The following is a 27303-nucleotide window of genomic DNA, read 5'->3' as shown; positions in this document are numbered from 1 at the left end:
GACAGACAGACAGAGAGAGAGAGAGAGAGAGAGAGAGAGAGAGAGGAGAGAGAGAGAGAGAGAGAGAGAGAGAGAGAGAGAGAGAGAGATAGAGAGAGAGAGAGATAGAGAGAGAGAGAGAGAGAGAGAGAGAGAGAGAGAGAGAGAGAGAGAGAGAGAGAGAATGGTGGAGGGAGGAGTGAGGAGTGAGGAGTGAGGTTTAAGTGAGACAACAGAGAAAGAGAAGGAGGGTTCGTAGGGGTCTAGGGGGACGAGGAGGAGGTGATGAAGTGTTTTTGTGCATTGTGTGAAATGTGATCATATCCTGGAGCTGCACAGACAGCTGGGAAGTTCCCCCACTGCTCACTTCCAGCTGGTAATGCTCTGAGGAGACACAAGGCCGTTTACTTCCCTCGTTAACCCTTTATGTGCTGCTGTGAGAGGAGGTAAAAATAACAACACAGACACACTTTGGAACTTAAGTCACATTTATTGATTTTAGCCAGTATGACTACCTTTACACAGAGAAACCCCCTCCCTACCAGAAAACAAACAAAACACTTTTCAAAGGATTAGTTCAGCAGTAATACATCAGACTTTGCCTTCTCTTTTCATTTTGTTTCCTCCATAATTTGTAACTCCCTGATAAAAGTTTACATGTTTGTTTTCAATTCTGTGTAAAGGTCCCATGACTGAGGAACATGCATATGACATTTAGCTGTAATCAATATGCCACTAATCATAATGCACATTATTGATAAGAATACAGTACTGCATGACGATTCAAATAAATACCAACATACAGGTGAAGTCGTTATTCATATAAAGATATCAAACTCTCATTATGGATCAATACTGGAACACAATATGACAATATAAAGTTTGCACAGCTAGTTTAATATCACGATGCTATCGCTTCCAGCAAACAGAAAACCTTTTCTTCTCTTTTCAATGTAAAACAGCATCTGAATTGCACTTTAGTTTTGTAGCTTCTCGTCCATATTTGTAACTTTAACGCCTCAACAAACAAGCATTGGCTATAATGGCACTATTCAAGCTTGTTGATGCTTCTTTTCGTTTTCTGTTTACTGAAAACATGATGCTTAAAGATGATGTAAAAAAAAAAGAATATAAAAACGACAAACAAAAATCAAATTGGACAAAAAAAGAAAGATTAAATGCGCTCTCTGCACATTTTTCAACAATACTATTGATATCACATTACCTTCACCAAACAAAGCTAGAGTTACATAGATGTTTCCAATAGTACACTGATGAACCCCAACACTTTACACATGTTTGGAGCATTTGTTCAATAACAGGAGGCCAAAGGGATTTCTTTTGGTTCCCAAAGTTTGATAAAAAACAACCTTTCAATAATACCCCTGAATTTATTGAACGGATCACTGACCTGCAGAATTCAATGCAATTTCAGTTTTATTGAGCTAATTTCATAACTATCATCTCACTCATGCAGACAGGGGACAATTTCCCTTTGCACGTATTGCTGCTCACAGTCATTTTGAACCCGAAGTCCTCACCTTTATAAAAAAAATAAAACATAAAATACTAATCTAAGATTCTCTCTCGACACAACGAAAGGCACTACTGGTCAGAAACGAAGAATGAAACAAACCAAAATCAAAACCCGGCGCTAGCACAGACAGCCCGGACCGTATCTTTCTCAGAGACGGTTTGTCTTAATTCCCAGTCTTGATTCTTTTCAACCTAAACGGTGTACCAAGATTTGGCACGATAAACGAAGAGAGAATGAAACAATTCCAATTTGGAATTTAATTGTCGCACTTGCAGAGAATTCTGAAAGCCAGTGATCCTGTTTCAGTGGAACGCCCTCGGTAAGAGGTTAGGGAAAAAAGCGTATCATGTCACTCAAAGTTTTCCCAAAACACAACTTACCTAATTGAGTCAGAGCGTCGTCAAGTTTCATTGCGTTATTTTGAACTATTCCTAGGAATAATAAATACATGAAAAAACCCCAGAATTTGATCACCCTGGATTTTTTGTATAGAACATGGCAGTAGAACAAACATAAAGAAAACCAACAGAATAACATACGATGTAACAAAACAATCGAAGAATGATTACTTGATGGGTAAAAATCTCGAGGATAAAGTCGTGCTAGTAGGTCTGTGGTTTGTGGAGCGGTTACTGGAGTAAATAGTTTCTGTTACTGAAGAAGATTCAGGAGGACGTTTAATCTTATAACCTACGCTGAATAACTCACAAACCATAGTACTACTACGCTTTCCTATTGGTTAATAATAGTCTGTTATAATCCTATATAATGAAAGTGCACAGATTAAACAAAACAATAAACAAGAAATAAAAACAAAAGATGAAACCAGACCAAACAGCTTGTTGATTTACACTGAGAAACAACCCCATGTCCCCTGACTTGTCATTGGAGGGTTAGATCAGCCAATCACAAACTCAGTTTAATGGACCTGTGAGAAATTGGCTTCCAGCAGCAGCAGCAGCAGCATGATTATTATTGCTTTCTCGACAAACATCAGATTTGACTGAAATAAGCAGGAACAGTTAAATTGACTCTAAATCAGTGTTTAAGGTTTTTGTTTTTTTTAAATCTTTAAGCCCAAACGGTTTATCAGAGCTCAATCAGCAGTGAGAATGGATCTTGTGTTGGTACTTCATCATCCACGCAGAACTACTGTATTTACTGCAAAATGGAGAAACAGACATATGATCAGCGTTAGCATCGTTTGTCAGTTCAGAGCGACGGTTAAAATGCTCAGCAGCTGAGTCCACACAGATGAAGCAGGCAGCGGGCTGATGTTAGTCAAAGCAACAGAAGCCACGTTAGGAGCCCTGAAGCAGCCAGTGCTATTTTAGTCATATTGACATGGTCGATATGTTTCTGATGTCAAAGCAGATTCAAACACAAATTATCCTGCGGGTGCTGTTAAGGAAGCCAGTGACTCATGAATACCAAGGACAGCTTTGAAGCCAAACCCACCACCCAAGTCAGAGGGGATCGGTGTTTCTCATATGCCATGCACGTTAATAAAGAATGGGTAATGTTTTTGACATGCAGGCTTACTATGAATGACAAACTAGAGGATTCAAGTGACGTTGAACTTAAAGGTGAGGTCGGAGGAGCCTGCAAGCAGAGGTAGGAGGACTTTTTTCTTTTTAAAGGTGGCATGCTGTTATGACACCACATTAGACATTGATTTCAAACTAGGAGGAGCAAAGTGGGAATTCATCTATCTAGAGTCACGATCACATCCTGGGTGTCTATCTACTGCTCAGTGAGTCCACTGAGCCTATACAAGAAGAAGGGTTAGGAGCTCGACTAATTTGAATCAATGTCCTCTGGTTGATTGAGCAACCAGTCTCCGGTATTTATGTTTCATTTTTCCTCCAACACATACAGGAGCTTCTCCCTCAGGAAACCCCCGGACTCTTTCGTCCACAGTATCAGAGTCAGCTCTCAGCCAGTCGTCTGGCTTTCTTCACCAGCATGTCTGGGTTTCTTATCTCCTCTCTCAGGAGGAAGCTTTACAACATGAGTTGTTCTCTCCCTCTCTACTCCCCGTGTCTTTTCTCAGTCAGCGCAAACTGATAGAAACAGAATGTATCACACTTGTAAGTTAGGTGAATCTTAAACTTAGGAGTGATAAACCTCCGAGGAGGTCGCTTTTTTTTTTTCTTCTTTTGCTCTAATGTGTACAAAGCCTCGTCTCCATGCTGTGTGCTCGGGCTTATGGATGCACACTCAAGCAGGGTTGACCGCTGACATTGTTCCTTATTCAGAGGAACAATTGAGCTTCCTCTCTTTACATTTGAGAGGAAGGAATACTGTTATAGGGTCCTGCAAGATTATAACCTGAACAAGATTGTATCAAGAATATAGAGTTTGCTATATAGCTTAGGAGTAGTAGAAAATGCATCATTTGATTAATCTTGCAGGAATCCCTCACATCAACCCTGCTTTTAGCATCATAAAGCTAATGTGTCTATGATCCACAAGCAGTACATGGATTTATCAAACACAAGCCCCACTTATATTTTTCCTATTTGCGTAACGCTAGCTTGCAAAGGGTTAAAGCTATTGTTGATACTAAAACAGTACATGGTTTTGTCCTCACACACCCAAAAAAAGAAAAGGAATCAGCGACCCTCCATGTTAGAAACATAACACACACATGAGGGCCCTTCACTTGAACGCTCACTGTCACACAGGCAGATAGCAGGAGCACAACATACGTGAGGAGGACGTTACCTGACAAAAATATATAGAGGGCTTTTTTTTCCTCGCAATTCCTCTTTCTAGTTAAAGGGTGAGTGGTGACGTGGGGGGAGCAAGCTGCTGACAATCTAAAAAGAGAAGAGGTGGTCAAGGGGACTGAGCGACAGTACACAGATTAGAGACATGAGGAAAGGTTTTTTAGCCACAGAGCCACACAGAAATGATTCAGATCTCTTGGAGAGAGAGAGAGGACACAGAAAATTGGGGAGAGAAGGAAGAAATAGTGACAGTTTAAGTGGAGACACACAGACAGGGCTTTACATCAACAGATAGATAAATATATCAAGCGTTTGGGTCGACAGGCACTTTTGCCGAGTGGTCGGTTTTGTTTCTTTTGCAGACGTGTTATCCACACGTGTGGGTGCCGGTTTGATTTGTGCTCTTCTAGAATTTGCTCCATATTTAAAAAATCATCTTTGATCAAAACTATATTGTATCTCTGCTCACAGTAATCATCATTAAATCCATTTTAAGAGAAGTAAGGAACCTGAGGCACCTTTTGCTGAAGTGCACTTAATTTCGGGTGTGGAGATCGATTTGTCGAACCTTCTTTCTCTCTTAGGATATATGGCTCTGGAAGAATCCTGGACACATGGATTAGCCCTCCTGTGATTCACCACACACCAAATAACTTTTCTTCACACAATGTAGAGCCCTGTTATACATCCTCTTGTACCACACACCGGACAATAAAAAAAATACAGTTAAAAAGCTCATAAGCGTTTTCAGCTGCAAAGCCATGCGATTCTACTGACCCTATAGTATTGGTGTGCTAGCATCACAGCTTATAAATCATCCTGAAAAAAACACCTGCGGTCACAGGTGCTCCTTTTTTTTTTGTTGCCCATACTGTTCCACCAGAAAACCAGCAGCCAATCCACTTCTGTGATTTTGTATTTCTTTGTAGAATCACACGGAGCTCCCTCGGCAGCAAAGCAGAGGGAGATTGCATATTTAAGATCCTTTGTTTTCTCCAAAGTTCCTTTTTTCTTGAACAATGACCTGATTAGAGAGAGAGGGCTGCTGGACACAGGTCAACCCTGGGGTCTATAAAGGAGCACCAGTGCCGACAGACAGGCTGAAGAGCAGAGGATGTCATATCAAGTCACAAGACCGTTAGACTGACATCCTCCTTACAAGTCCCCACGCCCACAATGTGTTACTGATACCAGGCAATACACTCAGGGGACCAGAACACAAGCACAAAAGATGCCATCTTTTACATACGTACAGCACTATGACAGCGGAAAGAATAGACACTCCATAATATCCACAAAACCCCCAATATAACCGGGGCCCTATAATCCACATGCCTTATATGTCTACTACAGTCCAGACGTCTAGTGCACACTGTACATACACCTGCATTCCCCCAAGCGTTTACACTAGCACACACGAGCAGCTGGTTAGTCACACAGCAGTCCCTAGAGGAGCGCAGGCTGGCCAGGGAGCTAAGCGAGCAAGTGGGGCTCTTTAACACTAAGGCAGGGAGGGTGTGACCCCTCCCCTCTGTACACAGCAGTCCCGTGGACACTTCTCAGCAGCCTCAGTCGCAGTAGATCTTGTACTTCTCGCTGCAAAAGACCACAGGGCCTCCCAGAATGCCATTGGGCATGGCATTGTTGGGCTCAGGGCGGCCAGAGCCAGAGCAGGTGAGACTCTGACTTACGTGGGGGTTGTTGGTGGTGCCGTTGGAGGAGCCGTTGGCGGCCCTGCTGCGGAGCTTAGCCCGTCCGCTGCTTCCCCGGCGGGTCTGCTCGTGGTCAAACTCCAGGTCTTCCAGCCGCTGGGTCAGGGCCAGTTTCTGCTGGATGGCCATGCGCAGCAGGGAGTTGAGGGTCTTCTTCTCGTCCTCTGCTGCAGCCAGCTGCCTCTGCATCTCGTCCAGCTGAGTGACGTACTCGTCACAACTGTAGGAGAGACAGAGAGAGAGAGAAGTGTTGAGTCAGTATGTACTTAACTGAATGGATAGATATCAGCATGTTGTTTTTTCACCATCTATACATTCCTGTGTCTTACCACAAGGGGGTGCCACTAGTTCCAATAAAACCCAATGTCCTTTTCTTCAAAGAAATTACTTCCTTTATTTCGTGCTTCCATTTAAACTTCTGCAAATTAAATGTCATATGCATACCTGACCTGCAGATCTGTACAACTCACACCAACAGTCATGAGGACTGAGGAGTAGAAGAACTGAGTCTGATGCATGTGAACTTTCACCTGGTTTCATGTTTTCTTATGCCACCACCAGGTGGAGCCGTCGACCCACACAGCACAGACCAGCTAACAGCAGCAGAGCTCCTGAATTATTAACTTGTGCTTTCAGCCTCCTCTCACCACAGACTCAAATGCTCTCTGCTAATTTAAGGGGAAGCTTTACAGAAAACAGCGACAATCTATACTCGTCCACAGCTGGCATCACTTGGTGGTGACTTGAAGAGCTTAACTCAGTGCTGCAACTTCTTCCTCAAAAATGCCTTCATGTTTCAAGATGAAGAGTCAACAAATGATTCACTTTGTATCTTTAAATGTCACTTTACTTTATTCTTTCTATATTTTCCCTCAAATAAACAGCTAATGCGTGCTCTTTGGGTTTCAATGACTGCTACGACATGCTGGGATTACCATTCTGGAACAGGTGAGAGGTGTGAGCGTGGCTTACAGCTGGTCCAAACAATATAGGGATTGTGGGTCGAAAGGTAAGAATAGTTCACATACACAAAGGATGAAAGCATTAACCCGGGGTCACGCAGATGATCCTTCCTGCGTCACCTGACCATCAGGCAGAGTAATGGGAGAAAGGTGAAGATGGATGGAGTAGAGAGGAATATGGTTCAGTGCTCAAAGCTGGAGCAATTCACACTTTATCTCCACTTTTCCAGTTGGAGGGAAGCTGCATCACTTCTATCACTTGATCATCACCCATCTCTGTGCCAAATTGCACAGCATATGAGGATATACGTGTACCTGCTGCTCAATATCACTGGGTGCTGCACTGCGGCATTATCATCTCTCTCTCTGTGCCCTAGTGTGTGTATGTGTGTGTGTGTGTGTGTGTGTGTGTGTGTGTGTGTGTGTGTGTGTGTGTGTGTGTGTGTGTGTGTGTGTGACTGGACAGGTATAAAAACTAGGTCAACCAAAAAGACTCCGTCATTTGGTGTCCATATCTGTTCTCTCCATCTGCCACCCGTCCTCGCCTCATTTTCAAGCTTTCTCCTTCACCAAACCGTCTCCCTCTTTTCATGTCCTTGCTCTCATTCATCTCCCTTCAATTACTCCCTCTCCCCTCTCTTATCTCCCCTGTCAAGCCTGTCTTTCTTTCTTCCATTGCTTCCTTGGGGTTGCTGTCACTGTCTCACTGTCTCTCCCATCTCGGTCTACCAACCTACTTTCTGCGCTGCTGACAAAGCAATCTATGAAGCGGCATTCTCCAGTAATGACTGACACTCCTCTGTAAAGGGAGGGGTTGCTTATTTTTGGTAAAGGCGTGCCTCCTCCTCCTCCTCCTCCTCCTCCTCCTCCTCCTGCGGCACATCAAAAACACTCAGGCATAATTCAGATGGTAGGCAGCCTCACCCTACTCTCGTTCTGTCAGATATTTAAGTATAAACTTTATTTAGGAACACCCAAACCTGTTCACAACCCTTAAAGATAGAGAAAGCCTTCATGCAGAAATCCTTCTCATTTGATCTTCATTGTATCATTCTTGCAAGCTAGAACTGCCCCTATTCATGTGACATCTAATGTTATTATTTTATTTAGTGATAAAAGGCTGCATGAATTGTGCATTGTGAAAAAATCCCCATGTCTCTGATCAGTTATCGTTTTATCTGATAGCATTGAGAGACTTAAAGGGATATTTCAGGGTTTTTTTTAAGTGGGGGTCGTATGAGTTATATTGCACTAGTGCTCCTGTCAGCCACAATGAGTGCCGGTGAGCTCATCCCCATTAATGAGAATATTCCCAGATGACCTGCAGGCAAGCTAGGCTACAATTTTCTGCGGACAGTGACACCTCCTTCATGTAATTTCGCTAAAGTTGAGAAAAGATGGTCCAGGCACTCATCACGTGCAATTGCATGTTTGGATCAACAAGCACGTGCCAGGATGAGTCTTTAGAGTGAATTACACTCACTTTTCAGCAAATTTAAAGGATGGTACGTACTTGTCTTTAAACCTCCTGGTCTCAACACAGATTTCATGGTATTCCGGTGTATGACGTAGGCCTTCCACAACTGTGGCTTGTTGCTTCGAAAATGGATATAAACACTCCCCGTGCTGTCTCCAGACTTCACCATTTTTGAGGTGTCCATTTTTCAAAAGACGATTATGTGCAACAACGTCCAAATGGGAAATACAGAGACCTTTTGAGGACATCTGCTTTGCCTTTGCAGTGGAAGAACACAGGTCTGCGAGGTGTGTCCGAAAAAATAGTGCCAAAACAAAGGGGGTTTCTGACAGCAAAGTCAAGAGCTGCAATTTTTTCTAGTAGAGCATGCAATTGCACCGTGATGAGTGCCTGGACCATATTTTCTCAACTTTAGAGGAATTACGCGAAGGAGGTGTCCCCATCTGCAGAAAATTGTAGCCTAGCTTGCCTGCCGGTCATCTGAGAATTTTCTCATTAAAAGGGAAGAGCTCACTGGCACTCTTTGTAGCTAGCAGGAGTCCTAGTGCAATTCAACTCATACGACCCCACTTCAAAAAAACTGAAATATCCCTTTAAAGTAAGTGAGGAGTCATTCTGCAGGGTTTTTGTGAGATATGTCTGCAAGAAGCAGCTTGTGCATTTTTTATTTCAAGACAAGGATCCTAATGTTTTGCAAGAACTCCTAGGAACAAGCAAGACTCTCTAACTCCGCCTACAAACTTTGTCCTTGTTTATGCAAAACTGAGTCTTGAGAGGCTCAATCTGACACCACAGTCCCAGTGACCACAGATGTTTTTAATGCTGCACGTGGTTGTGCTCCACGTGAACTCTGCCCCTGCCTGACCACCACACAAACATAAACCATACCCTCCCCTCTTGTGCATGCATTTGATTCCCAGTGGGACGCACACACCCAGACAAAGGGGATCAGTGCTGCTTCATTAAATCCAGTATGAGATGGGGAGACGACTTCGGAGGGACAGAGGGGGGGCTGGTGCGCCTTCAGACAGCTCAGTCACTTGCATGGGGGGCGAGAGGGCGTGCATATTTCCCGGGAAAAAACAGAAGAGTCTATTCTTGGGAGGAGAGAGATACAATGGCCTGCTGACTGGGGGTGACGGCACAATACCCGAGGGGGATCGAGTGGTGGCTGCTGGACTTTAAATTATGAACAGTCGTCATATTCACAACATAGATCTTGCTTTTTGCTGATTATTAACAGAAGACAACTTTAAGGCTGTATTCAGCTCAGCTATTCAAGCATTCATGTAACATGTTCCCTAATCAACAACTCCTCTAAGAGGAAAAACACACAACCTTTAAGTTGCGGTCTTGTCTGGAGCTTGATTGGTCATGGTGGGTGGGTGGGTGGGGGATTCATAGAGAAATAGGAGGAGGAGGAGGAGGTAAAAGCTGAATGAAATGAATGATTGAAAGGACTACATCAACAACAACAACAGAGCAGCAGCATGATGGAGCGGCTGTGTCTGAGGAGAAAATGTGACTGGGGCTAATGGTTCGACTGTTAATCAGAGTGAGCAGCAGCTGAGATCGTGTCGGGGCATGTCTCAGGAATGTTAGAGGCAGGAGCTTACTATTAACATGACACCAGAGACTGCAGCTGGAGAGGCACACACACACGCAAAGACAAAGACACAGGCGCGTACACACACTTGGAACCACGCATCGAACAAGTGCTGCTGTAATGAAATTCCCACGAATGAAATACACTTGAAGAATCTGGAGAAGGACTCTTCTATTAGAGGCGCAGGCCACAGCTGGAGATCACACAAAGACTCCGACAAAAACCTGAAAATTCGTTCAATACCACTCCTTCTTTTCTCCGCTCGGTCAAAGACCACACATTTGTATCAGGTCTAAAAAAAAATCCACCTTCAAAGATTTTGTCAGGGTGCTGATTTACATAAAAAGAAAAGAAAAAAACAAGTCTGTCAAATTAGCCTCCTGTAGTGGGCTTTAACTGAGAGCCTGCCCTCTTCCTCTCTTTCTTCTCCAGATGACTAGAGAACCGGGTGTTTGGCGGTGAGGAAGGACGGAAGGGGGGACTGGGATACAAAAGGGGGGAGTGTGGGAAACCTTGCTCACGCGAGTCCCCCAGCCTCTCAAAGAGTCCCCTGACCCAACTCTGAGCCGTATGGGACTGAATTTACATACCAATGCAGAAACAGGCAGAATGCAAATCATGATTTAAGCAACACAACAGCGATACACAACTTTGGATGGAGCCTGAAGAACAACATCATCGACATATACGTCGATACAGACGGTTAAAACGCGCTGTAATGTGTTGTCGGTGTCTTCAGTCTTGGATAGAAACACACACCTCACAAGGGCTCTGCTTCCTTACTGCACACATGATCTCACACCTCCTCTGAACTTCTGTAACAATGAAAAGTGATACATCTAACGCACCCAGCGGGGTAAAAATAACGCCATTATTAGGAGCAAGATCTGGTTCAGTCTTCGCCCTTGTTGCCTTTGGTCTGAACAGTTTAGTATTTCACCTACATCCTCCAACAGCTTGCTCTGCAGTGGGCCAAAAACCCATCACTCTCATATTTGCAGAGGATTTTTTTCCTCCTGTTACTAATTGATTAGAGAATGCAGGTATATGGAGTTACTTCAGCAAGCACGCTTCAGGGATAGCTATTGAGTTACTGTATGGGTAAGGTGAGGGGGAGCGGAGCTGCCCACACACTCCCTGCAGCCTGTGTAACCTTCGTGCTGTAATCCCGTCTACCCCCCCCTCCTCCCCCTCCTCCTCCTCCTCCTGCCTCACTCTGCACAGCTTGAGCTTTGCCGTGGATTGCGGAGGAGTCTTAAATTCAGAAGTAAAGACTGTCTCAGCATCTCAGGGCAGCCATCTGGACCAGAGCTGATATTTCGGGTAAGAGTGGGCACTGACATCTTGAAATTCTGACAAGAGGAAGTACAAAAGTGACTTCTGCATCCACTCTGGAATCACTATTATCACCTCAAAATCAAAGTGAACCTGCTCTTCTGTCCAAGCTTTATCTATACACATGAAGAATAAACAAACACCGGGTGGGTGAGCACTTAGTCTACTATGTGTTATGGGGTGTATGTGTAATCCAGACCAAGATGAGGTGGGATTATGCACAGAACCTTTGACCGGCTTCTCTTTGGAATCAGGAAAGCTTAGCGAGTGTGTCAGCTCATCTGTTATGCACACACTCACTATGAATTGCTGCTCAAAAACATTACTTAAGTGACATATTTTTGACACCCAGATTAGATACCTTCTGTGCTCCGTAGCTGATATCAATGCCAGTATCCCTTTCTGACCGTAATTCTCCAAAACAAATAATATCCTCTTTAAGCACGTCATGGTTCAAAAATAGCAGCCCCTGTGGTAAACATGGATTACATTATGATAATAATCTTGTTTGAAGATTACCTGGTTTTATTGTGGATGGTCTTCATATGGTGCATGTGCTGTATTTTTAACAATGGGACAAAGTCTTCTGTGTTACTTTTACAGCTAATCCCTAGTAACATGACATACCAGCGTAGTATGGGATTACTGTCAAACCATATCAGTAAACAAAACAAAATTCTTTGAGAGTCTGAAAATAAAAAGTAGGCACTCTTTTATTCCATTAAGAATATCATATCAGATAAGTGTTTTTAATTCTGGGGTTGTTTTTTTTTTTCCCTCGATGTCCACTAAGCACAGTTAGCACGTTTCTTACCGTGTGGCGAACATGGCCCGAAGAGAAGAAAAGGTGGCGGCATCTTCCTTCAGGGCTTTGAGCTCATTCCTCAGCTTCATCATGGTCTCCGTCACCATGGCCTTCTCGTTCTCATACTTGCTCTTCAGATTGGCCAGAGCAACCTCAGCTGTCTGTTGGTGGATGACAAGAAGAAAAGGAGAAACAAAAAGTTCAATAAAAAGATTTCAATAAAAAATACAATAAAATACAATAAACAAAGAAGTGAATGAGTAAAAAACTTTTTCTTTTTAAATAAATAGAAAGACCAAAAGGAAAAAAGTTCAATAAAAATACTTCAACAAAAAAAAATTGAAATAATAATAATAATAAAATAAAAATAAATAAATAAATACAAAAGTAAATCAAAATGAAAATAAATAAATAAGTAAATAAATAGACAAGATCAAAAGGAAAAAAAGTTCAACACAAATATTTCAACAAAAAATGAAATAGTAATAGTATAATTGAGTAAATAAAAATGAATAACAAAAAAGTAAATAAAATAAATAAATAAGTTAATAAAAAAATAGACAAGATCAAAAGGAAAAAAGTTGAATAAAATTATTTCAATGAAAAAATGAAATAATAACTATAATATTTAAGTAAATAAATAAATAAATAAATAGACCAGATCAAAATGAAAAAAGTTGAATAAAAAGACTTAAACCAAAAATAAATTAAAATAAAATAGGCAATTAAAGTAAATTAAAAATAAAAAAATAAACAAGAACAAAAGTGTCAGAGCAGCTGGATGGTGTTGGGCTGTTTTTCCTGTCAACATATGACCAGTTTTTGCTTTATTTTTAAGTCACTGAGGTGGACCAGTAGGGGTAGACCTTACTGTTGCTTTAAAGGTAGATGTGTGGTTTTATGAGAGACTTTCATGTTTTCCTTTGGTTACTGAGTTACCACACACATACTCCAAAGGGCTGGCTGAGCAACTGCGCACACACTGTATCTCTGGGTTATGGTTCGTTTTGCTTTGGAGGCTGTCCTCCCATCCTTAGCACACTGATACTCTGGACAGCTGACACCATACGGCTGCTGTCTCCTCCAGTGTTTGTTATAGATCTCATAGTCTGCAAAGCATTTGCTGCAACAGCTGAATGGACCTGAAATAGCTGACACGCTCTTCTTCTCTTCTTCTGCTTCTGTCTCTCAACAAAATCTGACAAATGTTTGTGAAACCAAGGTTCACATGCAGGAATTCTAAGTGTAAAAAAGATAAAACTGATGAACTGACCTGCTTGTTGGCCTTGAGGACAGTCCTCAGGGTGGCGATCTGTTCCCTCTTGGTGCTGAGCAGAGATTTCAGTTTGAGAATCTCCTCCATGCAGGCTTCCTTGTCTTTGTCAGCAACGGTGCCGTACTCCAGAGAGGCCACCCTCTGGCGGGACAGCTCTGTGGTGCGGTCCACAGCGAGCTGCAGGTGCTTGATCTGGTCTCTGATGATGGCCACCAGGTTGTAGATGTTCATTGGCTCGCGGCGGTGGTCAGATACGGGAGAAGGCAGAGAGGAGACTGGTGAAGGAGCTCCGTCGCTCAGGTCGGTCTTACCAGGCTCAGGGAAAAGGCCCTTGGTGAGGAGAATGGGAGAACGGCGGCCACGGCCCTCTGGGCTGCTCCGCCCCCCCTTACCTTCCTTGTAGAAGTCCAGCATGACGCGGTTGGGTGTCTCGTTGTTGCACATGCAGACGTGGTTGTAGAGAGTGGCCAGTTCTTCACTGAAGGTGACGAGCTCATCCTGTGCCACACTCAGACTGCCCTGGGACTCACCGGCCACGTCACTCAACTGCAGAAAAAGTAAAAGATGTCATTTCTGCACATTTTTATTTCAAAGAAAAAAACCTCAGACTACAAAACCAACCATTCATCAGAATGCTTTCATAAAGAGCAACATCTCACCTTGCGCAGCTCCTTCTCAAGCTTATTCTTCTGTTCTTTCTCTGCATGACTCGTCCTCTCCAGAGACGCCAGCTTCTCTCCCAGCGTTGTGACGTCGATCTCTAGACGGGTGCGCTCCTCGTCATAGCGTGACTGACAGGCCTGGTATTCTGTCTTCAGAGTCTTCAGTTCCTCTTTCAGCTCTCCCGCCTCTGACACGGCAACCTGGCGATGACAGATCAACGGTTCAGATTATGAAATGTTGAAGAAAAGCAAAGAAATTTCAGAAGTGTACATAATCTGATCCATGTTTAAGCTCACACGTTGTCCTGTCTACCATCAGTTAAACAACTACAGGCTTACCTTGTACTTGCACTCCAGGATCTCAGGTCCGTTGATGTCCACCTCGTAGTAGTCTCCGTCTTCATGGCTATCACGCTCTTTCTCGTTATCCAAGGCAGACTGGCGCTCCTTGCTGGCCTGGAGTTTGCGGATGGCGTTGAGGTTCTCTGTGAGGCGGTTGACCTTCTCCTGATGCTCTGACAGAGCACCGTTAGCCTGTTCGAGCTGTTTCTGAGATTCCTGCAGGGTGGACAGCAGGTTGACCTTCTCCCGCTCCATCTGAAGGGAGAAGCAGACAAAGTGCAATAAGACGTGGAGTGATCGTAGCTGTCATCCTTTAATGTACAGTCCTCCTCCTGCCTCATGGCGCACATCTAATTTCACATTTGACTTTCTTTGTAACCGGATGATGTGCCGGAGTCCTGCAGACCAGATCATATTAAATCAGTAGATTAACCAGCTTGTAGTTACTCGACACACTATCAGGCGTGTGTTGTGAGGTATGTGAGGCTCACTGCCCAGTAGCCCAGCATCAAGAGTCAGGATGACCTTGGCAGTTTGCTGGATTGGGCTCAGCTCAGCACTGGCAGAGACCCAGGGAGTGTCGTCTTACACGCATGCACACAGTTGTGCTGATATAAGCGCTGAGCTATTCTAGAAACTGATCTGTAAATAACATTAAAGTATCAAAGTCAAGCTCATACGCATACATTTTTGATTAGAGCACAATATAACGATGATTAGTTTAAAAAGGAGATGGAAAGCCTGAAGGCGGCTTGTCGTGTTTGTCATTCTCCTGCAGAATATTAGAAGATGCTATAGATTGTCAGGGACTAACAGAGTCATACTTAATAAGCTGAGGTCTGGGATTAATTGTTGAGTGACTTACAAGTAGAATGAGATAACGTATAAGAGCAACAGAGTATGGCTACATAATTAAAGAAGGTCTTTTGTTTGCTTTGCTCTGATAACTGCCTGGAATTTGTGAAATGACCCAGCAGGAGGCTTCAAAGGACGAGCCACTGAATCATATCAAACACAGAGGTTGTTTAAATTTACTGAACTGGTTGGAAGGGAAGCATTGAGGTAACTTCTAGTTCACACAAGAATCCAGAAACCTTGTTTATACTGACGAAGGGAAGAAAAAAAAAAAAAGCCTTAATCCCTAACCTCAAAACAATCATTATCCACAGGTTTCAAGTGCCCTCTGGTTACCATGGTGCCCAATCAGGCGTGGCCTTGGACTCATGGGGTGATGATCAAGCAGATGGCATGTCCACTGGTGCCACCACCCGCTGCCTCGCGGCCCAGTGGAGTCTGAAGGGTGTGTGTGTGTGTCTCTCTGGATTAACTTTGCTAAAACAGCAGTTAAATCCCTGCAGCAGCCTCCGTCACAATCCAAGCACTTTACATACTCATCTAAGCCTTCAGAAGATACACCTCAAGTCCTTCTGTCTTCATTTTTTTGGGTGTGATAACTAGTGTGAGCATTTATTAAGCACAGATACTGCTGAAGGAGCAACTTGCAATAAATGTATCATCGCACAATCACAACAAACCTGCATCAGCTGCTGTTTGAGCTTCTGGATCTCTGAGATGTTCAGTTCGCTCAGCAGATCGTCTACCAGGCTGGGTGCAGGATTGAAGAGGTCTTCCTTCTTAGGCGTGGACACACAGTTGTCGTAGTTGATGGCGTTGGCGAGTTTGGTGAATCCATTCTCAAATTCGTGCAGAGCCTCGTCGTTGTTCGGTTCGGTCGAGGCGTCCTCGCTGAACTTGAGACCATCCAGAGAAATGCTCAGAGGACTGAGGGTGAGAAAGATGTGTCAGTATCGTTCTTACAGTGAATTCTGAAGTCGGTGAGCACCTTTGCGATCTTGTACCTGTGATACAGAGAGTCTCCGATGTTCATGTAGTGGGAGAGCTCTTTCCTCAGGGATGCTTTTAGCTCACGTTCGGTCTTGATGGTCTCCAGCGCCTCGCTCAGCTGTCGCTCAGAGATCTCTTTCAGGCGGATGGCGTCTTCCAGCTGGCTGTTGAGGAACTGAGTGTCCTCCTCGAGACGACGGATTTCATGCTTCAGACCCTCAAACTCCACCTGGCGGAAGGAAGGATGAGAGACAACATGTTTGATGAGTTTTAGAATAAATAACACTACTTGCATCTCTAACACAAGTTAAATACTGGTTCATGTGCGGTAAACTAGCAGGATTAAAAAGACTGACATCATTTCCGATTATATTAATTTCTAATAAGTTTTAATCTAATTTCTTTTACAAATTCCCTCTTTATGAATGTCATAAAGTAAAAGCCGCTTTTGTTTTTCTAATACTGTCTTTGATGAATATAAAAAGCCCAATCCAAAATGACAAGGGCCTATTGGGAGAATTAACAGCTCAGGCACTGAAGCCAGCATCAATTAAAAAACTCTATTCTGAAATCCAGCTCTGTTTTATGTGCAGCAGGGATTTTGTTCATTTCACACATTCAACTAAACCCTGGAAGTCTTTTTTTTTTAAATCATGAAGTGTTAGAATCTCTGGTGTGAAGAATGATGGCTGCTAAAACACTTGCACGACCAGTTGGCAGCTCAAGGGATCCAGAAAAAAAGGCAGCAGCGTTTCACTCTTCTACAGAGAATGCTTTTTATCATCGTAATTAACTTGAATATTAATGCACTCCTGCTTCTTTTGGCAGGCTAATCAATGCGAGAGGGAGACAGACATCTGATGCGTGGGACGTGGTGTGCTTTGTTGGGTCCAAGATGTTGTAAGATAGTGTACAGTGCATTTTTCGACCAAGAGTTCCGAGGTATTTTAGCCCCTAGAACTACTTTACCCTGAAATAAAAGGTTCATGTGCCCCCAGCTCGCGCTATTTTAGATTGTGCTATATTTCATCACAGATGGATTCACTGAATCAACACGTGAGAGGAGATAAGCGCGAGTAGCAACAGGGCTTTAAAATTGTTTTTAACTCAAAAAGCTGTGGCAGAGATCACCTGTGTTTTGGTTTAAATCGCGACCCTGTTAACTGGAGACTTTCAGCCAGATGCATCCCTCATAAACGCTTTTAGACGATCATAAAATATCCGATGAGGATATTTTGAAATCTTAATGAAAACTAAACTAGTTTTATTTCCCAGGAACTCCCTCTGTGTTTCAACAGCTGCGTAAACTCCACAAACACTGACACGTTCAGCTGAAGGTCTCCAGTTTACAGGGTCACTTTTAAAACCGTAACACCGGGAGAGACGCATTCGTGGTGGGCTGAGAGAAAACTACTGTTACAAGCTGCTAAATCAAGTGAATCACAGCTTCTTCTTTTGAAAAGTACACACACATACAAAAAAGACATAACAAATAAAAACAAATTAAAGAAAGAGAAATCAAGTGAATCACAGATGTGTGTGATGTTATTGTGGACGGCTGGCGGAATAAAAACACTGCAGGTAATTTACCAATCAGACACGTTCAGCATTGCAGGCCCTGCCCTCCCCGAAAGTCCTGGGACCTTTGAAAAGTACCCCCTTAGCAGGAGCTTTTTAGGGGGGAGATTATCTACCCCTGAACTCCATTTAGACTCTGGGTCCACCGGTCGAAATGCACGTAGTTCAGGGGCAAAGTTCCTAGTTCTGGGGTAAAGTTCCTCTGGTTGAAAAACGCCTTATGTGTGTGCTTAAACGAGGTGCAGTTGATGAGGATAAAGCAGCTGAGAATAAATATAATAAATGATGCACCGCTGTTATTCTCCTGTGATCTCCTCGTCTGCAACTCCAACACTCACACTTATGTTTTAAACTGTATGCTTTGCAGAAAGACCTTACCTGGCTCTGTTTGAGCACGGACACCTGCTTCTGCAGTGAGATGTTCTCCTCCTCCAGCTCGGTGTAGTCCTGCAGCAGACGAGCCTCCAGGAACTTGTACTCCTTGATGTCGTCACGCAGCTGATTCCTCTGGAGCTCCACCATCTGGATGTTCTGTGGGGACAAACAAGGTGGACAGAGGGGAGAGGAGAGAGACCTGTCAGTGACCACTATTACAATCTCGTTTGACCGAGTGTGGAAGAGATCACGATTGATTGGATATTGTTGCTTCGGTGTAACTGTTTGTGTCAGGTTGGCTCTTAAACACTCTAAATCCCACTAGATAAGAGAGGGCTCCCATATGGCCAGACCTGGTGTGTGTGCGCTTGTTTGTGTGTGTTTGGTGTGTGTGCTTGTCCGTGTTTGAGAGGGACGGACCAGGTGGCTCTCTGGGCAGTGGGCCACAAGTGTGCCGGCCTGCCAGCTCCGATAGCACCAAAGAGACTGAAGCCTACTTATCTTGCTAATGGTGACAGGCGTTCAATGGCCGGAGAGAACTGTAATGGTCTCATTTTGTGAAGATGAGTGGATAGATAGGGCTTGATTCAGCATGCAAGCATTAATCAGAATAACCAAGGAAGTCAGAAGTTGAATGTGTGAAGCATAAAGTAAAAAAAACGATGCTAACATCTCATCACAAGCATGCAGGAGCGTTTTTAATGTGCTGAAATTCTTCTTCCTCTCTTGCTGCTTCAGTAGGGCAATATCAATAATAAAAAGGCATAAAAGGTTAGAGATGTACGAGGCATGCCCCCTCCCCCACTCGTTGTAGACAGACACGAATAAGAGCCAGAAGGATCCTATCAGCTCTACAGGGCCACCTGTCCCTCACTACCTCGAAAATCTCAAAGCCTTAACCACCATCTAACGTCTCTGAAAGTTCCTCACTGCCCTCCCACCTCTGCTGTTTGCCTCATCCCAAAACGTAAGAGCCCCACAGTGCGTTTGGCAAGAGGACATGTTAGCTAACAGCTCTTAGAGAAACAGATAATGGCCCTGAAGTAAGCGGATACTCACTGAAGGAGGGTGGGCCTCACCCTCTTTGAACTGAATAAAGGAATATGCACATGTGTGTGTATGTAATGTGAGAAACAGTGAGAACAGCATGTCATCTGCATGCAACACAGTCTAGTCTTTAGGATCCAGTTCAAGGTTTTATTAATTGTTCTTAAGTGTTTAAATGGTCTGGCACCATCTTATTTATCAGATCTTGTACAGCCTCATAGTACTTCCAGAGCACTTAGGTCATCAAACCAGCTGCTCCTGGCAGTGCCTCGGTACAGACTCTCTACTCGTGGGGACAGAGCCTTCTCAGTGGGGGCCCCAAAGATGTGAAACAGCCTACCTTTCCAGGTTAGAGCTGCACAGTCTGTTGAGCACTTTAAAGCACTACTGAAAACCCATCTTTTCTCCTTGGCGTTCAGTCCCAGCTAAGCAAGAATCCTTGGCTTTTTTACTTCTTTACTCTTTTTATTTCCTAAATTGAGCTCTTACTATTATTTTGTTGTTTTTATTTATTATTATATTTGTGTATGATTATATTGTATTTTAATAACTGTACAGCACTTTGGTCAACTGAGGTTGTTTTTAAATGTGTTTTATAAACAAAATAAATAAATAAATAAAGCTTGACTTGACGTTGTGTGTTCATGCTCGCAAGCACGAATAAATGCATTCATTTGAAGGCAAAGTTTCAGTAGAAAGTTTGTGTTATCTCCTGAACAGCTGCAAAAGTGTCAATATTTACTTGTCAGAGAATAAGTCCCTGTTTCTACACGGAGGTTAGGATTTGCATGCGTGTGCTTGTGCGATGCGTGACTTTCCCCCCAGGAGTATTGGCAGAGATCCCCCTATATACCAGAGGGACAATTAGCGTCCAAATCCCCTGCCAGGTGGCCCCTTCCTCTCATGCTGTCACCATGTGGTGATGCCGCAATCCCTGCTTTAAGATCCCTTCAACCACTGGAGGAAACCAACCCAGGGAGGCTTTCACTTTGTCGACTCTCTCACGTCAACAGTGAACACACATCGGTGATATTACTTCTTTTGAAATAGGGTGGTTAATAGGCTGGTGGTGACAGGTATCCCAAATTGAAGGCAAGACACACCTTTCAGTGACGACAGGATCATTACAGTGTCCTGGTTGCAACCTCCTTATAGCTGTGTACAGTATTACAACAGAGTCAAACAAACCACACTAAAAGACTACAGCGCTCCAAAATAGCTAACTAATGTGTCTCAGGAGACTCTTGTGGAAAGGAAAAGCAATTTGTTTTGTTACTCTCTGCATTTTGAACTTCTTTATGTGGCTTACTGGGACAAAATTCACTGACAACAATTATGTTTTCTAAATCCCGGCTGATGATGAGAACATGCTCCTCATTTCCTCCTTGTAATAATGAATCTCTGCGTGCAGAGCTGATTTAAAGCTGACGTTTGAAGGTGCATTAATATTCAGCAGGGCTTTGCGCATGTCTAATGAGTGTGGGCGTTTGCTGTGTGAAAGCCCTGATGTTATTGCATTACTGCATAATGCATGAGCTTACAACACAGATCAGTCCTGCCGCTAAGCCTGAGTACAGTGGGCCTGGCTGCTGCGATAGAACTGGGATGAAGCTAAGATGAATAAAAATGCTGGAATCAGTCGAAGCATTAATGGATCCGGCTACTCCGCAGGTCAGCTTTGGAGTATCAAACAACAAATAGACAATAATTCATTAAGACTATCTTAATCATCTCATCCCTGGGGTAATCTGTTGTTTTTAACTGACTTGAGCAGCACCAGCTGGGTGATCAGGTTTTCCTGCTCAGGGTTATGTGCCTCAGCTGGAGGGCCACTGCCTTTTGGTCCCAATGAATACAGGCCACCACTGAACCTGATTAAGACCCTACTCCAATCTGATTACAATGCATGCCACGGCTTTGACCTTTCACCTTGCTTCCACAGCTTCTCTGAACCCCACAGAGACTGGAAGGGGGCGGGGTCACACTGCCCTGCTGCCTCCTGGAAGTTGATTTGAGTGAACACATCTGGGTTTATTGTGAACGTGTGACAACATGAACTAATTAATACAAGAGTGCCTTCCTCTTGGGAATGTTTGTGTCATTGTGTGTGAAGGATAAGATACCAGGGTGTGTGAGGAAGGCCATGTGAGGTGCCATGAACAGATCTCATCAGTGAGAAACCTTTGGTGAACACAAGCCTGTGTGTGGTAAGCGACGACCCCCTGCCTGCTGTCACTACAGGTTGTGACTGGACAGCTGCTTCAAAACACCCACTCGCCACACACATACAGACAAATGTGTCACATTCATGCAAAGTGGGTGGCAGTTAAAAACCTGCAGGACAGGCTTGAAATATCATGAGAAAAAAAAAATTAGGAAGCAGAAGGATGCATGCGTGCACCAGTTTTCTGCTCTAATAAACTCTCTGTCTCACAGTGCTGCAAAATATCATGAGAGCACACATGTCTGTGGGTCAGAGCTTCCATCAACTGTGCATGAACTCTCACTTTCAACTTCTAAGCTTTCTTTTTACTGTTAAACTGCTTTTGACAGCACAGTGTGGCTGAGCCAGCTTAAACCTCACTAAAGCTTGGTGCTCAGTAATTTCACAATGTTTTTTAAGCTACTATAGAACCTCTACTTGGTGGCTAAGCTATAGTGGCAAAGTTTCAGGCTTAGCACAAGTGTAGATTAGGAATGTTTTAATACTTTATTAAAGGCTTGAATCTTTTTTTTTTAATAACTTCAGAAAGTCCAGCTTGCATTTCACAAAATCCATATTTACTGGCATTTATCCGCTAGTTTGTTCCCTTAAAGTACTACCCAGACTTCCAGATGGCACAAGCCTTTATTATTGATATGTTGGTATAGACGGAATTAAAATCTTAATATTTTATATCGTCTTTCTGTCTCTCATCACTGCACTCTCACTCCATTGACCTCCATCTCACCCGCCATCCTGCTCACTTTGCACTTCAGTAAAATGCACATGCATTGGATTTTTCCCCTTGTTTCTATTCGGACACAGTGCACCAGATCCCTAGATAGTATGACACCAAATGCAGGTCGATGCATCCTTTTTTTAACCTCCCTCTCGCTGCTTCTCTTTTTAACACTGCTGACCTATTTTTCGCTGTTTCATCTATTCAACCCCACGACCCGTCTCTCCTCTGAACTGGCGTATTGACACATTGGGATCCTATCTCACCCCCTTCCCCCCAACTCCCCCGTCACTTACTTTAACTCTCCCTGTCCCATTAAAGTTGCTAGCCATAGACCTTTCTGGAGTCCCTGAGCTCCCTTGTCTCATAGGTTCCTCTGAGCTGCCGTAGACGTCCTCATGCTGTGGACGTTCCAGACTCCAGCTGATACGGACGTGCTGGACTCCAGCGGCAACAGATACTACTACTCGTCTCATCACTATCACTGCTCCCTCTATCTCTTATTCTCTTCTATCCCTCTTTCCAGACCCAACTCGGTCAAGTCAGATGGCTGTCTAATATGAGTCTGGTTCTGCTCGAGGTTTCTGCCTGTTAAAGGATGTTTTTCCTCTCCACTGTAACTAGCTAAAGACTGAGTCTTACCCTGTCTTGGTGGTAGGTCTCTGTTCATAATTTGACATACAGTGGTCTAGGCCTACTCTGTTTGTAAAAGCATCTTGAGATAAAGTTTGTTGTGATTTGGTGCTATAAATAAAGATTGGTTGATTGATTGAATGTGTCAGTGTGCTTGTTGAGTCACAGTCACAGTTGAATCCATTCCTTGTACTGAGTTCTATCATTTCTTTATATGACTATACTTAACAAATGTAGACAGTTACAGCCATATTTACATTAAATTGTTTATCTCTCATAAATTGTGCACCAAAGAAAACTTTTGGAACATCAGCACAAAGAAAAACTTTGCACGTCCTTTAGGCTCTGCAGCACGCCAAGGTCACGTCAAACCTAGTTACATCTAACTCTGCAAAGTCGTGCTCATCATGGGATTACCTTCAGGAGAGACGAGAGATGAATCACTGATGTAGTGCAGCCCAGCCCCCTAAATATAGCTTTCGACAGTGCAAAGGAATAATGAAGCTCAGGGGCCTACTGCTACTGTCAGAGTTGACAATGTTGGTTCAAAGCATGATCTGCTTTTATCCTCCTCTTTGCTGGGAGCTGTTGTCTTCTATTCAGCCTCCTCAGACTCCACTTTTGAGAGCAGGAACACTCAAGGTCACACTTTCAATGAGACAATTAAAAAGGAAACAGTGAAGGAACCTTGAGAGTGCGCAGCTGATGGTTGTCTATCCTGTGTGTGAATAGTGAGCCCACAGGGTCGCAGTGTGGCAGCGAGCACTTAACAGTGAATCTGTGCTTTTTGGGTCATTTGGATGAAAGCGGAGAAACGTGCACCGAAGCGCGTTCACGTCCATTAGTTTAAGTGACTGTGACCTGTTTGTGTGTGTTGATGATTTATAAGGGTGTATTGATCTGGTGTTGAAAGCCTCTACGGTGCTGTGAGCCGGGGACTCAAATCAATAGCTACATATTTTCAGAGTTTCCTTGAGGCTGATATGAAAAGACAAACCTTATTAAGGACAAACTGTGAGTCTCCTTCATGTATCTAGGAAAACACCTTTCCTGTACGCTATAAATAGACATTAATCTGTGTGACATGTGTCTCATGAGGCAGTTGGCTGAAGTGACGGCAAGATTAGGTGATGATGGGTGCTGCAGCCGGACAACCTAGATATCATCTGGAGGCTGAGGAGGAGAAAAGGCTTGTGGAGAAAACAAACTTCTTTGGTTTCCATTTTTCATACATCTATTCACTCCCTCTACTCATATCCCCTGCATGCCACTTAGTCTAATCTTCAGAGACCAATACTCCAGCCTCTTTTATGTTTGTCTTGCTGTGCTCCCCCTTCCTCCCAGTTAGAACCAGACAGGAGCATCTGTCTTGGTATTGATGTCAAAGGGTGTAATAGTTCAGGTGACATCAGCGCCCAAAAGGCCTCCAGGAGTTGTCTGACATTAGCCTCACATCAGACGTTGATAACAGGAAACAAAGAGCGACCCTCCTTGGATGTTTTTGCCACTCAGCTCTGACCTTTCAATAATCAAGGTACTGTCAGCACTGCCATGACAGTTCTGAAGCCCCACCTGCTTCTGAAATCCTGCAGCCTTTTACTCCAATTCCTTGATTGCAGTAATGATGTTTTCCTGTCAATATGCTTAAATCAAAGCCGTGAATCCAGATACCTCCCCCCCTCTTTTCAATCCCTCATCTCTCTGTTAGGTGTTAATCCAGCCAATGAAATAGCACTTCAATTAAAGGGCAGCATTAATGTCTGACAGCTCCATCCATTGTGTCAATGAGGGGGAAAAGCAATCATGCTTAACACTGAAAGGCTTCAACATTAAAGTGGTGTTTTGCTTCTTTTTGAAAGATGGTAAATTAGTGGAAGAAAGTGGGTTTTTTTCAGAATGAATGGACAGGAAGTGCTAACACAGCATATAGCTATTAAAATGAGAGGCCTGGGAAGATCTGTGAGCAGTCATGTGGGGATGCTGAGGTGGGAACAGAGAATAAACTTAACACTGATTAACATTTCTCTTCATTTTTATCTTTAGCTGAGCTTCATCATTTATCCTCGGGCTATATAAGGATCCTCGTTCTGAGAGGATCACGGCAGCCATCATTGTGAGCACATTCTTCTCCGGCTATGAGATTGAATTTAATGAAGTCATGCCTGTTAGAGTGCGCCTCCTTACAATGTTACTGGCTCTTTGTGGAGGTCTAATCCTGTAGATGACACCGTAGCAGTGAAATATGTCTTATCAGTGCTTGGGGGCGAACATTCAAGTCTTTGGCATCACAGTCTGCCTTGGAGGTTTAAATGTGATGGAAGCATTCAAGTGAAAGGCTGTAGCTAAATAGTTGTGAATGAAGTGGGGCCTGTGCAGACATTAAAAGCCTTTTTACATTGAGGGAAGCTTCCAGGTCTGTGGAAGGTGACATTATCTAGTCACTGATTTGTGAACAACAGGCAGAGAAATTACATTCTGTAAGCCTTTCACATGCTTTCCTTTGGCTGTATACTCTCAGCCTTAATACATCTCATCTTCTCAAAGGAAATAAAGTCACTGTCACACAAACACAAAAGGCGACAGTCACAGCCCAACTGTCAGACGAATTCCACGATGAAATTGAGTCATTCACTCAGCCTCCTGACTCAATATGATTAGCCACGCTGTCCCAGAAAAGCAGCAGCGTCCACCAATAGAGCAGAATATTCTCTCATTAAGCCTCTCTCTTTCTCCATTGGATTTCAGGCCTCCCTCTCTTTCTTTCTTTTAGCACTATTCCTATCATCTCTCCTCTTTTACTCCCTGCCTCAGCTTTCAGGGCTAATTTGAAACCCAGGAGACAAAGGCGTCTTTTCAATCCCGTCAGTGTGGTCACAATGCCAGCCTCAGTGCCCGGGCTCCGTCCATTTGCCTGCCACACACACACTCCTCCTAGCACCCACAGAAGTACCATTAACAGGGTGTCATTATATCCCATACATTGGGTGATTTTCACTCCAGGGCCCTTTTATGCGACTAATTAAGAGCTGGCTGGGGTCCACAGAGCTGCATCACTGTGTTTATAATAGGAATGGCACCTTTAGAGAGGCAGGCCACCAGTGGAACATCAGTACATTGTATGTGCAGGAACAAGAGTGTTGGTACGCATGTAAGGAGTAAAAACATAGTCTGTTACTTTTCTCATAAAGCTGGACTACAATAACAAGTTGCAACTTCAACCCCCCTCTCTTTATTATTGTAACGGGAGGCTCCCCCTGCCCTCCTGTCAGTGTCCGTTCATCTCTTTTCAGCCCTTTATGTCTCCCCGTCTTTGTGTCAAACAGGCCTCCTCAGAGCTCCGCACATCTCTCAGTCAGTGTGCGTTCAGCCTGTAGTGCTCTCCTGTTGATCCAAGCTCCCCATCACCAGCTTCTTCACACATGCATGCCCATTGGCAGAGACGCTCAACCCACGCTCTGCGCCTGCACTCTTGTCTCTTCTAATGAGGTCAATTAGCTGTGACTATATGTAAATGGCAGCAGCGGAGAGGTCGGACATTGTTGAAAGTGGGGCGCAGACTATAAAGGTTGGCATTATGATAGTAAGGGAGGATTTAGAGTATAAAAAGGAAATATCTTCTGGAATGTGCAGAGGGCATGCTCTGATTTATGGACATCATTTGGTCATGCCTCAATTTGATATGGGACTGAATTTTGATAAAGGGGGATGACACTAATGCCACAGTTCTGGCAACAGGTTGAGCATTATTGTCACGGAACAGTCTGCATACGTCAAAGGTATTGAATCTGTTGATTATTCGTGTACAATCCGGCCATCTTATGCAACACAACATGTTTTCCTTGGCCTCAGTGTGGAATATTTTGACTCCGCCTTGCAGCACAATACGAATAGAGGACATCACTTTAGGCTTGAAGGCAGGGTGTTGCTTCTACCTGCCAGGTGTCTCTCCTTCAATCATTAAATGATCATCAGTCTTGTTATGACACGTCAAAAACAAAACAACCATTGGATCTTTCATAACACCCGAAAATAATACAGGTGTGAACGGTTGCACTGAAAGACTCAGGAGCAAATGAATGTCTGTGCAGTGATTAGACAGCACTCTACAACGTATGACTTGTTCTTTAAGAGGACAGTTCATGTTCTTTGTCATTTGACTCCATCACTTTCGCACTATACAAAGTCATAAGTGAAATGACTTATGCAGAGTTTCCCCTGGGCCTGCAGACTTTGCTGAGCAAGAGACGGATCAGACAAGAACATCTGATGTTTTCTGCCGCTTCAGATGGATAAATAACAAACACACAATAGTTGCAAGCAAACAAGATCAGACGAAGAAGCTTTCTGCTTCAACTTTCAAAGTGAGTTCAATTATAAGTACTTCAAAACAACTGTTATAGAGCACACTGCCTTCTGCGTTTGGGACTTTTTGCAGTGACTTTTAAGTTCTATTCCCTT

At 43.6% G+C, this 27303-nt stretch overlaps 1 protein-coding gene across 2 annotated transcripts in view; it reads right to left on the bottom strand.

Annotated features, from left to right (window-relative positions):
* Window positions 1–449: 449 nt before the first annotated feature.
* LOC117821969 (protein bicaudal D homolog 2-like) overlaps window positions 450–27303 on the bottom strand; it is a 49673-nt gene continuing 22819 nt past the window's right edge. Inside the window, exons 3-11 of one of the 2 annotated variants that reach the window (XM_034696558.1) lie at window positions 18227–18379; window positions 16285–16499; window positions 15961–16207; window positions 14423–14680; window positions 14081–14284; window positions 13419–13967; window positions 12155–12306; window positions 5940–6180; window positions 450–2677 (exon numbers count right to left, since the gene is read on the bottom strand). In XM_034696558.1, the coding sequence (XP_034552449.1) occupies window positions 2675–2677; window positions 5940–6180; window positions 12155–12306; window positions 13419–13967; window positions 14081–14284; window positions 14423–14680; window positions 15961–16207; window positions 16285–16499; window positions 18227–18379 (2022 nt within the window). In that variant the 3' untranslated portion in view covers window positions 450–2674. Of the gene's footprint in view, window positions 6181–12154; window positions 12307–13418; window positions 13968–14080; window positions 14285–14422; window positions 14681–15960; window positions 16208–16284; window positions 16500–18226; window positions 18380–27303 lie in introns of both variants that reach the window. The other variant, XM_034696557.1, reaches the window with a different exon arrangement.

This window comes from Notolabrus celidotus, chromosome 11 (genome assembly GCF_009762535.1).
Source record: "Notolabrus celidotus isolate fNotCel1 chromosome 11, fNotCel1.pri, whole genome shotgun sequence".
Classification (NCBI taxonomy): Eukaryota; Metazoa; Chordata; class Actinopteri; order Labriformes; family Labridae; genus Notolabrus; species Notolabrus celidotus.
Note: the sequence above shows the minus strand (reverse complement) of the source record. Positions and strands in the feature narration are given on the sequence as shown.